At 39.8% G+C, this 16,938-nt stretch overlaps 2 protein-coding genes across 2 annotated transcripts; both read left to right on the top strand.

Annotated features, from left to right (window-relative positions):
* Window positions 1–376: 376 nt before the first annotated feature.
* On the top strand, window positions 377–2,424 carry uqcrh (ubiquinol-cytochrome c reductase hinge protein). The gene is made up of 4 exons (XM_026304988.2): window positions 377–553; window positions 879–905; window positions 1,669–1,830; window positions 2,189–2,424. Exons 1-4 carry the CDS (start codon window positions 509–511, stop codon window positions 2,219–2,221), a joined length of 267 nt encoding a protein of 88 aa, XP_026160773.1. The 5' UTR covers window positions 377–508; the 3' UTR covers window positions 2,222–2,424.
* Window positions 2,425–2,750: 326 nt separating this feature from the next.
* faah (fatty acid amide hydrolase) lies at window positions 2,751–10,552 on the top strand. The gene is made up of 16 exons (XM_026305457.1): window positions 2,751–3,215; window positions 3,672–3,785; window positions 4,140–4,280; window positions 4,448–4,581; window positions 4,738–4,944; window positions 5,057–5,097; window positions 5,191–5,315; window positions 7,352–7,477; window positions 7,585–7,682; window positions 8,029–8,128; window positions 8,292–8,335; window positions 8,427–8,466; window positions 8,543–8,651; window positions 9,279–9,424; window positions 9,830–9,996; window positions 10,354–10,552. The coding sequence occupies exons 1-15, from the start codon at window positions 3,000–3,002 to the stop codon at window positions 9,950–9,952; spliced, it is 1,764 nt and encodes a 587-aa protein (XP_026161242.1). The 5' UTR covers window positions 2,751–2,999; the 3' UTR covers window positions 9,953–9,996; window positions 10,354–10,552.
* Window positions 10,553–16,938: the final 6,386 nt, after the last annotated feature.

Below are 16,938 nucleotides of genomic sequence, written 5' to 3'. Positions count from 1 at the left end.
GGAAGACACACACCAACCATAGGGGTGAGACGGGAAATTTTTTTTTAATATATATATATACAAAAGACCAGTCATATTTTCCAGAGCCCAGACGAATTTTGCAAAGACCAGTTTTATTTTTCAGACTTCAGTCATATTTTACAGAGACCAATCGTATTTTATTCGACCGATCGTATTTTTCAGCGTTCAATAGTTCAAAAGTTCAGAATTTAATAAACGTTATTTTGTCAAGGGTGTGTCATTGTGGTCGTCTGTAGATAACACAATATTTAAATGAGTTTGTATAGGAGGCAGCCTTGATGAAATGGGAAGGAAGGCGAAATCGCGACAATAGTTTATGAGGGATCAAAATCACATGATGTGACGTAACGCTCGCAGCGGTCACGTGATTTGGGACATTTTGAAGCAGGGATCGAAACACTGCCCAGCGACACTTCCGCTTCGAAAGATCAATACTGTGTCGAGCATAGGGGCTCGAACGTCACATCACTACTGCCGTACGTGGATCATGGTTTTCGAGGACAAGATGGTCATGGAAGGAGAGCCCGAGGATGTTAGTTGCCCTTATAGATTTCAGACGATTCTGCGATGTTAGTGACCTTTGGCTCATTTAGCTAGCAGGCTAATGCTAACCATGCTAACTACCGTCACATCATCACCGAGCTTAGCGTTAGCCACCACTAGCTAACCCATCGTTTACATGGATGTTGAAGCTGTTTAGTAAAATTAACCCTATATCCTTAGTTTAATGCGGACTATACGGCCTCTATCCTAGCTCCTCGTTGGCCTTGCTCATGGTGTTTATTCACAAACGACAGCTAATACGTGTCTGCGAGTGAATGACGTAAATGATTTGGTTGTGTATGTTTTGTTTTCAGGAGGAAGACGAAGAGGAAGAGATGGTGGTATGTTCACCAGCGTCACAATGGTTTACATAAGCATCACAGCAGTTACGGGTTTGATCACAAGCCTGGCCACCTTTAGAGTGGCTATTTGTTTTAAGTCGAGAACTCTGTTTAGGGCAACTGTTCACATGTTTTGGACAATATGCAGACCTCATCACATGACAGGTAACCAGGCCTTTTCCATTACCAGCCCTCCTCCTTGGACTGTATCTGCAAATACATGAGGCACTGTCTCCCTCTCCAAATAAAAAGAAAAAATCGCCAAATCCATCTTTGTGCAGCCCACAGAGGTCTGATGTATTAGATCTTGAGGGGAAACAAAGACATTTAAGTGGGGGTGCTTTCATGGAAAAAGGGAGCCTCTGAATCACCGAATAGCTCCACTGCCTTGCTTGTTTTCCAACTATCCCTGCTCTACCCACTGCTGATTACCTTACAGCAGCCAATCAGAAGCTGGAAAGGGAAGGATCAATGGAAAACAAGCAGAGCAGTACATATGAAGGACCAAGGTTGATGACCCCTGCTTTATATAATTTTATTTGCCAGCTTATCAGTTATAAACTTTATGGTCTTTTTGGAGGCATTAATTGGTTTTGTTGACATTCATCTTACTATACTGAGGTATTTCCAATATCTGGTTTTATGTTTGCTGAATATAAAAAGAATGATTAGATATTAAATGTGTGTCTCTCATTGAAAGCCATGCAGGTAGAGGCAGATGAAAGTGAAAGTGACTTTGTGGCCATCATGCTGCCTGTTTCAGGATCCTGTGGAAACAGTGAGACAGAAATGTGCAGAGACAGAGCACTGCGTCCACACTCGGGAGCGTCTGGAGCAGTGTGAGACCAGAGTTGGCTCTCGGTCTTCAACAGAGGAGGATTGCACTGAGGAGCTCTTTGACTTCCTGCATGCTCGGGACCACTGTGTAAGTGTGACATTACTGTTTGAGCAAAGCAGTAAAATAAATGCATATTTCCCAAAGAGTAAAAATTCATGAGTTATTGAGTTATTTATTTTGTTAGTTGTGCAACAGCTTTGTTGGTACAAATCTTATATTAGTTATATATATATATATTTATATTTATATAATAATGGCACTGGCATGAATAGTATACATGTATATGAATACTGGTTTGTTGTCAACTTCAACAAATAATATATAATGGAATTGCTTGTGATTTGCATGCCCTTGACTAATTTGTTTTTTCTTTATGAAAGCTCTTTAGTTTACCTTACTTTGTACTGTTTCATTATTGATTGTCTTTTTCTGTCTTTGTTTGTAGGTGGCACACAAACTTTTCCATTCTGTCAAATAAAGTCCTTCTGCTTTGTTTGCACCTCTGGCTGATGACATTCTTCCAACATCACATTACAAGTAGAACATGGCTTGAAACATGAGGATCTGCTGTATATTGTAACTTAAACAAATGCTATAGTGAATCTGATAATGTGAAGAAACTTGAAGTATTTAACAAGGTACTCTGAGTCAACACTTCATTAAAGATGACATGAAATACTTGCTGTGCCACAACTTTATTGACTCCAAATGTACGGATACAAGCTTGTTAATGATTCTTGAAGCTGAACATATGTAAAGTGATTGCTGTACGGGCAGAAGTTTCATTCAGCTTATTATGCAGAGCATGTTAACATAAACAAGACATTTAATAACAGGTCTGTTGCCAATAATCTGTATCTTATTAGACTTTGAGCCTGACCTCTGCATGAACCTCCATCTTTTTTTCTTTTTTTTAAGACCTGAGGACATGAGAGACACTGCTAATTGGGACCTGTCAGCTGACCAGCCTAGGGCTGATTAAAGCGCCCTCCACTGGGTAACCTTTGTTTTGCAAAAAGGGCCTTTCTTGGTTTCAGCAGTGTGTTTCCGCAGTACATACCAGCTACCAGCCACTTGAGCAAGAGGGCGTTTCGTGATAAGGCTGCACCTCACACACGCAGTCGCGTTATTTACTATTAAGCTGTTGGCAAGTTTAGCAAATACGCAGACGTGGTTTAGCAAAAGCCTGATTGTGTTAGCCAGCGTTAGCCGACGTCCATCCCGTTCGCACTGACGACTCGCACGGCGGAGGAACCATGGAAAACGTTAAAGAGTTTGTTCAGAAAATGGAGATGGACACACGGGTCGCGGCTCTGATGACCGGTGCTGCCTGCGCTGTGGGAGCGCTGGTACTGCTGGTCCGGAAGGGCATCAGTCACAAAAAGACGAATGATAAAATCCAGATAGCCAGAGACCGGAGGACTGAGAGCCTCCAGCAGGCAGAGCTGGCTGTACTTCGGTACAAGGAGTCGGTAAAGTCTCACTAAAATATGTATTTTTACGCTGCATCGTAAATGAATGATCATGTATTTAGTGTAGACTTTCCTCAAACTGAGTTTGTCTGTATCTGAATGAAAACTTCTTGAATCAATGAACCAAAAGACAATAAACCACTAAACTCAAGCCTTCCCAATGTTTGCGCTAAAGTTAGTTGGGGTCTTAGTTAGGGTTTCGGTACAACACAGAAAAAAGCATTTAGAAGAGTTAATAATTTGACGTATAGATGCTGTGTCACGTGGGTAAATTGCGCAACTCCGTTTTCAATTTGGCAACACACACAGGAGCCGTGTTAAGAGTTCACATTTGGAGACATGTTGCAATTAGAAAAACTGTGTAGAAACCTGGCTAAGGGAACATGACTGTGTGTGTGTGTGTGTGTGTGTGTGTGTGTGTGTGTGTGTGTGTGTGTGTGTGTGTCTACTTTCTAGCGTCCCTCGATCGACTCTGCTCGCATCTTGAATCTGTCCCTGTCTGAGCTGACAAAACAACTGAAGTCCGGCTCTCTGACCCCTGAGGATGTCTTTTATTCCTACATGGAAAAGGTTCAGTACTCAATGTGAAAATTTATTCATAACAGAAAAACATAGAATGAAAGGAAAATGCAAAATTAGTCATTGTCTCTCCAGTGATCAAATTTACACTCTACACTTATTAAATGGATGAGACAAACTTTATTCATCCCCAAAGGGGAATTCAGGTAAACGTTAAGGATTTCTGCACTACATTTTCTATTTATATGAACTTTTGAACAGTATACATCGATGAAAGTCCAATGCTTTTGGTCTGTAGGAGATTCAAGTTATTCAATAATAATGTGTGTGTTTTTTGGCATTTAGCATTTGACCAGGTGTTTGAAAGAAATCTATAAATATCAACCAGTTTTTTCCTCTTTTCAGACTCTTGATGTACACAAAAACCTGAACTGCTGCACAGGAGTTTTGCTGGAGAGTTTCGACCAGCTGAAAACCATTGCCTCCAACAAGGACGGCCTCTTGTACGGTGTGCCAGTTAGCATCAAAGAAAACATTGCATACAAGGTATTTTGTGGTCATGTAGTGTCCCAGATGACCAATTACGGTACACTGACAGGGTTGTTGAATTTGAATTTTTAGTTAATCTCTTATGACTATAAATATAGCTCATGTTCATGTCTTTGGTGTGCCTTTACTTACATTGCTTTCTTTTTCTTATTTTACAACACAAGAACCATGACTCTTCTTGCGGCGTGGTCATTAATCTGGACCAGCCTGCCAAGGAGGACAGTGTGCTTGTTCAAGTTCTGAAGAGACAAGGAGCTATTCCCTTTGTGAAAACCAACCTGCCCCAAGGCCTGTTAAAGTAGGTCAAGATCATTTCTCAGTTAGGTGTGACACACTGCAAAATACTGTCCTATTCATGTTATATATTATACAACTACAAAGAATAAAATTGTATATGATTTACAGATGGTGGTCACTGCTTATCTACGTTTTTGTTTTATTGTCTAATCTGCAGTTATGACTGTGGTAACCCCATCTATGGGCAGACTGTGAATCCCCATAACTTTCAGAAGACCTCTGGAGGTTCGAGTGGTGGGGAGGGGGCTCTCGTTGGGGGAGGAGGCTCTGTGCTTGGTTTAGGTAGTGATATAGGGGGCAGCATCCGTATTCCTGCTGCTTTCTGTGGAATCAGTGGCTTCAAGCCTACAGCAGGTCGGATAAGGTGAGTGTCTCTGTTTTACTTGGCTTTATTGATAACCACTGCATGGTCATGACACCTAGTTATGTCAGTGCTAGTTATGTGCTAGTTAGTTATGCGCTTTTGTCTTCAAAAGTTCACAGGGTGTGAAGCCCATTTATCGAGGGCAAAAGTCAGGTAAGGAGAAAAGATTTTGTTGGATAACCATTGCCTGGCAATACAAAATGGGTCATCTGCTAGATTATTTTGTACCTTTTCTTATATATGTAGTGCTGTCATCTGCTGGACCCATGGCAAAGGATGTGGAGAGTCTGGCACTGTGCATGCAGGCTCTTCTCTGTGATCACATGTTTTCCCTGGACCCTACTATTCCACCCATACCTTTTAATGTGCAGGTGCGTCCTCTGCTGAGGGATTTATCAGCACTTACTAATCATCTTTGCAATTTCACATCAGATTTGTTTTTCATACCAATTTCTTTTTTGACTTCTTGGAGTCTCTGCTTGTTACTTGGCTGTGGGTTTCAGCACATAACCCCTAATAAAACAACAATCTGGTTTTTGAATGAGTTAAACAAACATGGATTAAATTAGTTAGAGAGCATTGGATAACACATTGAAGCAGAACATACGTAGTGTATGTTCAGCTTCAGTGTGTTCAATGTGTCTTCAATGTGTCACAAAAAGTTAGGGATATTCGACTTTCAGGTGAAATTTATGGAAACTGTAAAAAGTTCATACTACAGTGATATTATATCATGAAAGTAGGGCATTTAAGTAGAAGTATGCAAAGGTAATTTCTTCATCTCAAACAATTTATTGAAACAAAAGCTAACAACAGTGGTGGGTATACCACAACAAAAAATTTCAATGTCTCAATAACTATAACATTGACTACCATACCTATGCAGATGACACCCAACTTTATATATCAGTATCATCTCATGATTATAGTCCTCTAATTTCATTATGTGACTGTATTAATCAAGTCAAAGAATGGATCCGCCAGAATTTTCTCCAGCTCAGTACAGACAAGACAGAAGTGATTGTTTTTGGCCCCAAAAATGAAAGGTCAAAGGTCATTGCTCACCTTGACTCCATGTCATTGAAAGCTACAAATCAAGCCAGAAACCTTGGTGTAATCATTGACTCAGACCTGAATTTTAACAACCACATAAAATCCATCACTAAATCTTCCTATTACCACCTGAAAAACATTGCTAGAATAAAAGGTTTTCTGTCTAAACAAGATGCAGAAAAACTTGTTCACGCATTTATCTTCAGTTGGCTAGATTATTGCAATGGCTTGTTCACAGGTCTTAGCAAAAAGTCAATCAGGCAGCTGCAGCTAATCCAGAATGCTGCTGCCTTGTAAAGCACTTTGAATTGCGTAGTGTATGAAAGGTGCTATACAAATAAATTTACCTTTGCCTTTGTCAATTGTTAGGTGTCGTCTTGGTCTCATGATGTCAAAATGTGAACAGCATGATGAAGAGGACTATTTAAATACGAATTGTCATTGAACCAGAACATTTAGTGGTCGATAGTCATGGATCAGACACTTGTTGTGATTTTTGTGGTTAATCACCTTGTTCGAGAACACCATGTTATGCAATAAGTACTGAAACATGTCAAACAGTTGGACATGTGCATTCAAAAGTTTAGAGAAGGTCAAATTAAGTTCAGCTGTAAAAGTTATAGTGCATTTTAGGTGCATTCTGAAAAAGTCAAATATCCCTAACTTTTTGTGAGTAGTGTATGTTAGAGAGCATGCTGGTAGATGGATTTGTTACCTTTAGACATTTGCAGTCTTTATGCTGTGCTAATCTAATCAGCTACTTATTCAACAGCTGCACACATTTGAGAGTGGTATCAATTTTCTTATCTAATGTGCTAAGAAAGAAAATAAGTATTTTCCCAATGTCAAATTATTACATAACAACATGCAATGACATTTTATAGATTTACTGACCAGCTCAGAGCCCCTAAAGACAAACCCAGTAAACACTCTGGGATAAACTGAACACAGACTGTGAGTTAGGCTTTAACACCCAATTTTAGTAACCAACCTCACTAAAGCGCTTGTAGCTCAGTGGGAGAAAATCCTTGTGGTTTGAAACAGAGATGTTTTCACTGGGGAAATTTGCAGTGGGAAAATTAAGGCACATTATTGTCCAAGTTTGCCATGTTTTTAAAAAAATCTGGACATGGCCCTAGTCTCAAACCAAGAGGTTTTAGCAGAAATTCAAATAGAAAAAGGGCTTTTAACCAAAGCTCTGCGCTGGTTAGTAAATCTATAAAATGTCATCGATAGCGTTAACCCATTTCTTTATTGTGGTTTGTATGTAAATGCATGTATCAGTCAACAGCACAAAGTTTTTTGCACAAAGTCTCCATACTAACCTGATGGTATGAGACTGTCTTGTCCTCAGGTATATGAGAGCACCAAACCTCTGAGGATCGGTTACCTAGAGAACGATGGCTACCTACAGCCGTCTCCAAGCATGGTCCGAGCCATAAGAGAGGTCAAAGCTCTGTTAGAGCAAGCAGGGCACACTGTATGTTCATGGCACACACACATTAATACTCTCTATGATCTGTGGCCACAGTAAATCTGTGATATGAGCTGTATTCACTTTTCTCTCTGTTTTATTTGCGCCCATAGTTGGTGCCCTATAGTCCTCTGAAGATCAGTTATCTCGTCACTGAACTGTTGATAAAAGGTGTCTTTGCAGACGGAGCAGCCACCCTGCTAAAAAAACTGTGAGTTAAGTTCTTTTAAGGTGTCAGTTAATTCATCAGTGCCTTCTTTGTTAATTATGTAAATCATCTGATGGCATATTTTAAAGCTTGGAGAAAGCTTTTTTTTTTTTTTTTTTTAATTTATTTTATCCAAAACTTCTTGGTCACTAAATATCTGCAAAACTGCTTTGTGTTTACTGATGATTGAATCGTGGCATACTAACATACTAAATTAATGTAGTGAACATGGTAAACATTACATTTCTAAACATCAGTATGCTACTATTGTCCCAGTAAGCCTGTTGGCACAGTGATGCGATCATTTAGCTCAAGGTAGCTTTTCTTGAACTTTTTATTTTTGTTTTAGGAAGGGAAGCCCCCTGGACCCTTGTCTGAAAGCACAAGTTTTACCTTACTATCTTCCAAAGTGGTTGAAAAAAGCTCTTTCTTTCCTTCTCAAGCCCCTGGTGAGTTCTCTACCAATGTGTAGACATGCAGTGAAAATACAATTCTTCCCTAGGATTAGGATAGATAGATAGAGTAAGATATGGGTGTGAAAACAAGCTTGGTACGTACTTAATAAAGTGTTTATAGTGCATGTGTGAAAGTGTCTTTTGTCAAACTTTACAGGCTTCTCGAACTTCTGTCATCTTAAATGCTATCTGTGGAGTTGGGTGAGTTAATTAATCTTAAAGTTGTTCATTTTTGCACAGGATGGATAAAATATCAAGTCATAATGATGGTTTACACTCGTCTTGTCTTTAGATCTGTTTCAGATCTGTGGGAGCAGCATGCTGCTGTTGAGGTACTGTTAGCTCTCAGCTTATGATGTTTGTGAATACTCACAAGGAAAAAATGAACTCTCTTGTCTTTTTTATTAGGACTACATTCAAGAAATGATAGCAGAGTGGAGGAGATGCAACATAGACGTGCTGCTGTGCCCTGTGATCGGACCAGCCTTCAACCACCTATACTGCGGCAGGGTTACCAGTATGGTCCACCGAACAAGGACACTGTGACTGATCGGAGAGACAAGTGTTTGCCTGTCTCTCCATCTGATTTTTATAAGCGTTATCCTGCCCAATAGTTTCAGGGTTGCCTAAAGTGCTTTCTGAAAAGTAAATAAGGTCAAAGGTGCCTTGTCTTTGCTAATAGTTTCTATAAGTCATATATGGAGCTTTTGTTGAATCCAGCATGTTGGAGTAGTAATGTGACAGTAATCTTTATATTTGCCATTTAAATGGAGATGAATGAAAAGTGTATTTAATTTTCTTAAATAAATTCAAAGATCATATTATCAGGGGACACAGTAAGAGCAGCTATACCTGCAGCTTCTTGGGAGGTTGCTCCAGGCTCAGTCAGTAAGTCCCGACAAAAACAAAAAAGTGCAGTTCATTCACTTTTTCACACCGTTAAGATGCCACCTTTTCCGTAAATATGAAGGATAATCTCACTCAACTTTTTTCCAAAAATCAAAACTGATTTTTTTTTTTTAAAGAATGGAGTTAAACAGCACTGTGTACTATCATTCTCAGTCTATAGAAAAGCAGTGGTATTACCAGTATAAACCCCAGTGTGACACAGTGACTAATCAGTATCTATTTTCTGCCCTTCCAGCTGCACTAACTTGCACAATGATTTACAATCTGCTCACCTTTCCTGCTGGTGTCGTTCCTGTTACCACGGTGACCGCAGAGGATGAGCAGGAACTCCAGCACTACACCGGGATTTATCAGGACCGCTGGGACAGGCTCTTCAAACAGGTACCAAGCTCAAAGCCCTGGTTGTTGTTGTTGACAACGATAAATTGTATTATTAAAGTTTACATTTAATTATTCTGTATTATATATGTAAATTAAGTAAACCCATATTCTTCTTTGTGAGTTTTGTTCTTTTAGTTGTTGTTGTGTAAATAAATCACTTCACTCAAAGTCTAGACCAGAAGCAGGAGTCTGTACTGAGGTGACCTGTTCAATAATCCTTCCATGACACTAACAAACCAACTACTTATTACTTCCTGACTCTAGGAAAGCAGGCAGCAGCAGTGGGACCTAAGGGTTGACCCTCTTTAAACTGTAGTTCCAGAGTTAGTCAGTAGGTGGAAGTAGAGGACTATGGTTGCTCTGGTTGTGGCTTTTTGACTGACTGGAATCTGCATTTGTGCTCAGGCTGTGTCTCAAAGCGAGGGTCTGCCTGTGGCGGTGCAGTGTGTTGCATTGCCCTGGCAGGATGAGCTCTGCCTGCGCTTCATGAAAGAGGTGGAACAGCTGGTCAAGCAGAGCAGGAAGTGAAGCGCAAAGGCCACAGGTGGGGCTGCAAACCTCAGGGACCTCAGGTAAAATTAGCCAGCCTCCGAAATGCACCTTATAGTTAGTGTTAACCACATTAACAAGAAGATTGTGTATTTGAAAAACTTTTCTGCTATTTGGCTTTTTAGGGCCAAAATAAAGAGACTACATGTTGAACTGATGTTAAAATGAAGACAGTAATATTCAGATCACTGATAGAACAGATGTCCCTATTTTTTGTATTCTTTTCTGCTTGTGTTTAACTTGGTCACTGACAAACGTTGAGATTTAAACGCGTTGCATTGTACTACTTAAAGTTAACATTTTGTATTTTTATTATATTTTTTGTTTTAAAGTTAAGAATCATACATCTTCTGATTGGATGATCATTATTTTCATTTCAGATTTGGTGTGAAGGTTGAGCTTCTTGGCCACCACAGGGTCTATATTTGCTTTAGCCAAAACAGGAACCACAACCTCATACAGAAAATGGTAAAAATTAGGATTTGATATGTATAAGAAAACTAATATTGTCTTTTTGATTGCATTTGATCGGACACATTATTGTGATATAGCAAAATAAAAATATATAGCAGAAACAAACCACTGCTGTTGTTTCTTCACGTGAAATGTTGAAATGTGTTTTCAGATGTAGACTGCAGGTTAGATACTGTGCCTTTCTCTGCTCATCTATATCATCAATGAAGATACATTTTTGATTTTATATATCCAGCTAAAAACTTACATTTACCCTGACGTTAATGCAATTTTTAAAAAGCCTCTTCCTTTACTTTCTTCTTTACCCACCACCTCTCCCTCTTCATCACTGTGTCACAGATGAGTAAAGATCATTTTCATTCCTATTGTGAGTGATTGTTGCACTGATGTCATAACAGGAAAAGAGATAAAGGAGACTAATGACACATGGCACCTCCATCTACAAGGCCAGTGCACCGTGTTGTCATATTGTGATTACCCTGTGCTTTTGTAAATATGTGTTTCTGTTGGGTTTACATAAATTTACATATGTTTGAAAACTCTCCTGGGATGGAAAACCATTAGGGACAATGTTAGTGTTTCCTATTACAGCCACCTATGTTTTCACTGGTGTCTCATTGAATGGAAATGGCATGTGGTGGAGGAAGGAGGGCACATTAGGCGAAGAGGAGAGCTGGAATTGAGAGGTTGTTCTTAGCATTATCTGTGGCACATAGAGAGAAAGTGTGTGGCTCATGCTGTGCCACTCAGTCAGGGAGCATTAAGCTTTAAGAGGCAGTGAAGAGACTCAGGTCTTCAGAGGGAACTTGACATTGTTCATAAATCCCTCAGAATCTCAGACAGAAGTAATGACACACACACACACACACATACACACAGATACAGAAAGCCAACCTTGAGACTGACCCATAAAACACATTTACCAGTTACAATTTTATTCATATTTATATTCAAATTAATTCAAACCGAATTAATATATGGTAGCACATTACAAACATGTGAAGAAGGCACAACTAATAAAATGTTAGAGTATCAGTTTACCAAATACAGCAGTTTGAACAAATTATATCAAAAGAAAAATTGACTGTCCATTAAATCCAAATATTGTTTTGACACAATTCCAGCATAAAACACGTACATGTTGTAATATGTCAGACTAGACTCTTATTTTTGCTGTTAATGAAAACTGTTGTACATCAGATCCCAGGTGAAAATTAGGAAATATTTTGGTTAATGAAAACTCTTCACAGTTAAAAAATGTTAGTAATAGTTAATAAATCCAATAATGTGAAATTTAGCCTAATGTATCCCTTACACATTAACACAATTGAAAGCTCCAAATTTGAATCACCCATATCTTATAAAACATTTTTCATTTTATTTTTAAAGTAGAATTTGTTAATAAAAGATAAAAGGGACATAGATATGTAATGATGAAGCCTTAATCATTGTTAAATGATGGGTAATAGAAAATGTTCCATATTTGTATTAGTGTTCTGTAGTGTGAGAGTGTTCTGATCAGATGTAACATGAATTTTCCAAAAAATATATTTGATATTTTCTGGAGCTTTAAACACAATGACTGCCAAAATGTGACTATGAACTCTTGATATAATTTTATTTTTCAATATTAACAGATCGAAACCCTTTATGTTTGTAATGGTCGCAGCAAAACTGAAACTTTTAATATTGTGTCAATATTCAATCAGTTGGCTGGAAATGTCTCTGGTCCTGTGGATCCTACAGAGGATCCAACAATTTATCTAACTTGGTACTTGATTCCAGCCCCCCATAGATCCACTCCTAACTGACAATCATACACAGTCTAATTGTTCATTAAGAAGACAGAGAGGTGAGTATTGATGCATAATTTAAATATTTGAATTGGTTTGAAATGATCTGTGTAAGAGAAGTGGCCCTGATGCTATAAATGGTGATATATGAGGACTTAACACAGAATCACAAAAAAGATGCAAAATAGTGGAAATGAGTGGGAGTTGAGCATAGAGGACATCTGGAGGCTCCTGTTGTAATCATAGAGCAGAACGGTTAAAAAGCCCTCGCAGGCCAAGGTGCTCTTCTCATGTAACGTCTCATTGATAAGAGCAGCAAACACCTCATTTACAGGAAATATAGGCTATAAGATCAGGTCCTTTAAAAGCCATCCGAACACATTCAGACCCTGCCTGGGTGCCAGGAAATAAAACACCTTGATATCACCACAACTAAACTAGGATGATTCTGTCTTAATGTCCCATTTCAGGGACCAAGGATCCCACAGCCTTTATGTCTCCACTGAATTCCAGGTAGTAATGTTTGGCACTGCAGGACTCCTGCCTTTCAGATGATCAAAGTGACAAGTTCAGCCTGAAACCAGAGCCACTCACTGGAGACATCAAGAAGCAGCAAGAATGGCAGCTTTTAGGTTTTTGGTCCATTTCATCAGCCATTACTACCAGCAGAGGCAACATGCTGGGAAGGACTAGTGGGAGGAGGGGAAGGCAGATTAACAGACAGCTGATACAGGTGTATAGGCGGTATCAAACAGCAGCTCTGTCAATACAGCAGGCTCCAAATTTCTTCAGAAGGAGCTGGGATCCCCAAAGTGTGCCCACCGATTTCACTATGACAGGATTAACTGAGAGCTCCGTATGATTTTCTCAGATTCTGTGACTCAACAATTCAGTGATCCACGTTCTATCGGCTTTAAAGGCCCCTATCCCAAGTTTCAAAAGCTTACCCTTCGGACAAGGGGAACTCTTCTCTCCCATGCTGTTCCGCTTTCCTTTCCTTTCCTTTCTTTTAATTTTTATTTTATTTTATTTTATTTATTTATTTTTGCTGCATTCAGTTGTTCAACTCCAGCTTCCTCGCCAGCTCACCCATCCTCCTTTCTCTGCACATCTGCTAGGTCTGAGTTTTCTTTTCTTCCCTCCAGTGCCTTGCTTGGCCCAAGGCCCTTATAGCCAAATTGGTTTACATTGGAGAGATAAATGCTCTGCAAATGCGCTTAAACACGTACAGTAAAAAATGCAGACAGTGCGTGTCAGGATTATCACCCAAGTCAGGGGGAGAAAGGAGAGCGCCTCTGTTGCACAAAGCTGTGGAGCCGGAGTGAAGCCTGCAGATATAGTCCGTCTCATCCACTTCTCAGGAGAAAGAGAGGAGGATTTAGAATTTGCATGCTAGTCTGTAATTCCTGGCATTATATAACTTGTCGCTAACAATCAAACTCCTGTGGTATTGTGAAAGTATTGTTTCACATGGGTGAGCAAAGTGTGGAGTTACACTCTTGCGGGGATGGAAGTTTTGCTGGCAGCACAGAAACAACCAGTCCAAGATGCATGGCACAGACCACCCTACAAGCCCAGTGAAGAACAACTATTCTGCACCAGCACCGGGCCCTAAGAAGGTGCACTTCAAACTCCTCTCAAAATATTCAACATAGGGCAAAATGACTGAACATGGTAGGTCACATGGAAAGATCCTGATACAAAAAATAAAAATCCATAGTCCCAAAAACTGCAGGTCTATAACTTTAGGAACTTAAGGCTGGTTGTTGAGCCCGAGGTTCCCCAAATCTGGGACTTTAGGGGACGGTTAGTAAACACAGCGATCCAAACAAAACTAAAATGACAACTAAATGAATTACTAAATATCAAACTCCACACTCCTGAAATGTGCCGCTGTCAACCCACTCGCCACATTTCAGGACCTACTGCAATGGCACTTTATGCAAAACACACACTATACACATCAGACGAAAGCAGAGACTCCGCAGATTCTGAAAACGTGTAAAAACACGGTACGACAAAGCATCCGACAGATAGAAGCCAAAACACAGCAACAGCATAAATCGCTTCGCCAAACGATAACTTTAAAGTTTGTCTTGCTTGTCTATTTTACCGGTAAATCCACACTCCATTCCATTCATTCTTGTGTTACACTCAAATCATTCCGGGCGCCTCTGAGGGCTCTAGGACCGAAGGGAGAAATTTTACTTCTACGTTCTACAGATTCTGATTGGCTGACCGTGTTGTCAATCTCATTATGGCGAGAGTAGCGTCATTCTATTGGCTCTAATGATTCAAACGAGGTGCTAATCACTCAAATCGACCAATCGGTTGCGGGGATAGAGCCCTGCGTAATGACATATAGGGAAGTAGCAAGAAAATGAGAATTACGCACAATGACGCGCAAGGGAGGAATGAGTGGTATTTTGGGGTCGCAGATTCGACACTTTTTATTGATTTTGAAAGTATTGAATACCATTAGTGATATATAAATTAAATATATAGTTTATTTAGATGAGCACACGTGCCAAACTGTGCCAAGCTATGCCAAAATGGCCATTTTGGAAACCTTGTCTAAACTTTACTGTACCAAACAAGTCAACTTTTGTTGTGCTTCACTTTATCAGATTAAACTATTGCAGAGATCATGTTAACATGTTTTATGATGATTTCATAGAGGTTTAGAGCTGCTGCTGCATCATTCTCAAAATATACTCATCCTGAAAGTGTTTTTTTTTTTTTTAGGCGAGGCTGAGAATTTTTCATTTTTGCTGTGTGCCATCTTCATTTACTCCTTACCAGTAAAACACATACTAATATTTACACGTCTGAATAAATCTCACATTTTTTCCCTTTAATATGGCACCAGAGGTATTCGAATAGATAGATATTCGAATAGGTATGCAATTTTCTAAAAAATAGGCTTAGGGCTCAAAGGGAGCTGCTTCAAATATTGTTACTAATTGCATTTAGTATTTAGTGTATTTTAAGTAAAAAATTTAAACTCATGTTTTCATGTAAGTGTCATGAAAACTGCGTGCTCACATATTCAATGACAAATTCACATGCTTCTTTTTGTAAGATGCTGCTCATGCATACATCCACAGGACCTGCAAATGTAAAGTAACTGGTCATCTATACAATTTTAAGTTTTTCTTATTGTCAAGACATGTAAAAAGACCAGAACCAGCAACCTCCACTGTTTCAGGCCCTGAAGCCAAAGCCTGTTTGTTCAAGACAATTTGTTATGGGTTTGTGGTTAATTATTTATTTGTTAATATATTTATTTATTATTATTTTATTTATATTTTTTTCTTTGTTTTGGTTTTTAGTTTGGAATTTAATGTGACATACTGCTCACAGATGCAAAGAAGATGCGTCGTCATGAGGGGAAATGAGGTCTCACTTGGTGAAACTAGGCAGAGCTTAAACAGACAAACTGGGTCCTGAAGATTGAGGAAACAGTGTTTTCCCTTCCCACCTGCTGCTGCTGTTGTCTCCCAGAGGACACCAAGCTGCTGTCCCTGTCCAATAGCATCAGTGTAAAACCCCTCCAAATGCTCAGCCATGAGGATTTGGTTGTAAAACTTCCAAGAAAGACCCATTCAACCCCCCTCCCCAACACCACTGCCCCGCAAAAATTCCCCTTTTTCTCATCCCCGTGACCTACCCCTCCCTCCAAATCAACATCCCCTTCAGACCTCCCAACACAAAGCCCTCAGCACAAACCCAGCACAGAAATCATAGCACACCATTCAGTCATTGTTTTTTCCCCTCTCTCACCCCTTTTATGGTCCCTCTAAAGGTTTTAGCTGGGCAGAGAAGGAGGGCTGTCACTGAGGAAACCTTAGCCCATTGATGAAGTGACAGGAGCTGCCAGAATATGATCCTAATCCTGTTTCCAGCATTCTTTTAGCCCGCTGGCATCGCAATTCCTCCGCACATTCTCTGAGCTGTCAACTAGGAAAATCCCTCTAATAGCGCATTGCCCAGATACACATCAAAGAGCTCCTGGAAACCTTCAGCGGCTTAGCTGCCATAGACTCACTCACACAGCATTCCCATTAACTTACACCCATATGATCTTTACAAACACACAAACCAAAGATGTTCATGACAAATTGACCACATTTAAAGGCTACACCTGAAATAACCCAAGGGCATTTGTAAAAACTGTGTTTGCAGCCCGACATTATTCCCATTCACTGTAATCTGCCCCATCCTAAAGCACGCACCCCTCTCACCTCCCCTTCTCCAGTTAGAAAGTGATATAATCTTTATAGTCATGGAGTGAGAAAGCGGGAAAGAGTGGGGGAAAAACAGGTGTCTGAACTTTGCTGACTCCGGAGACCTTTTCAGCCTTATTTTATCTCATTCTATTCTTACTTAATCCATCGATATCCCAACGAAAGGTAATCTTCTTATGGCAAAGCATTCTGTTTCGGTGCAGCCAAACCTCAGCTGACAGGGTGGGGGAAGAGGAGCAATGAGACAGAAACAGAGTGTGTGAGGGGTGGATGGGTGGGTGGTGGATTGGAGACTCTTTAGAGCCTGACACTGTGCTTCAGTCATTTCATTTAGGATTAGTTATTCTGCACTCTGTGAACAAGTGGCATGTTCTCCCCTATGCAGTGTGTAAACCTCACCATGGAGGATGGCAGGCGCCCTGTGTCTAAATTATTTACGGATCATCAAGGT

Source organism: Mastacembelus armatus, chromosome 4, assembly GCF_900324485.2.
Source record: "Mastacembelus armatus chromosome 4, fMasArm1.2, whole genome shotgun sequence".
In the NCBI taxonomy this organism is placed as follows: domain Eukaryota; kingdom Metazoa; phylum Chordata; class Actinopteri; order Synbranchiformes; family Mastacembelidae; genus Mastacembelus; species Mastacembelus armatus.
This window is presented reverse-complemented; position numbering and strand designations above follow the sequence as displayed.

Excerpts from the sequence above, each read along its gene's own strand:
- uqcrh (XM_026304988.2), top strand. The coding sequence starts at position 509 with ATGGTTTTCGAGGACAAGATGGTCATGGAAGGAGAGCCCGAGGAT. Across the intron at positions 554-878 it reads TGGAAGGAGAGCCCGAGGAT|GAGGAAGACGAAGAGGAAGA; the intron begins GTTAGTTGCCCT and ends TTTTGTTTTCAG. Across the intron at positions 1,831-2,188 it reads TGCATGCTCGGGACCACTGT|GTGGCACACAAACTTTTCCA; the intron begins GTAAGTGTGACA and ends CTTTGTTTGTAG.
- faah (XM_026305457.1), top strand. The coding sequence starts at position 3,000 with ATGGAAAACGTTAAAGAGTTTGTTCAGAAAATGGAGATGGACACACGG. Across the intron at positions 3,786-4,139 it reads TTTATTCCTACATGGAAAAG|ACTCTTGATGTACACAAAAA; the intron begins GTTCAGTACTCA and ends TCCTCTTTTCAG. Across the intron at positions 7,478-7,584 it reads TAGAGCAAGCAGGGCACACT|TTGGTGCCCTATAGTCCTCT; the intron begins GTATGTTCATGG and ends TTGCGCCCATAG.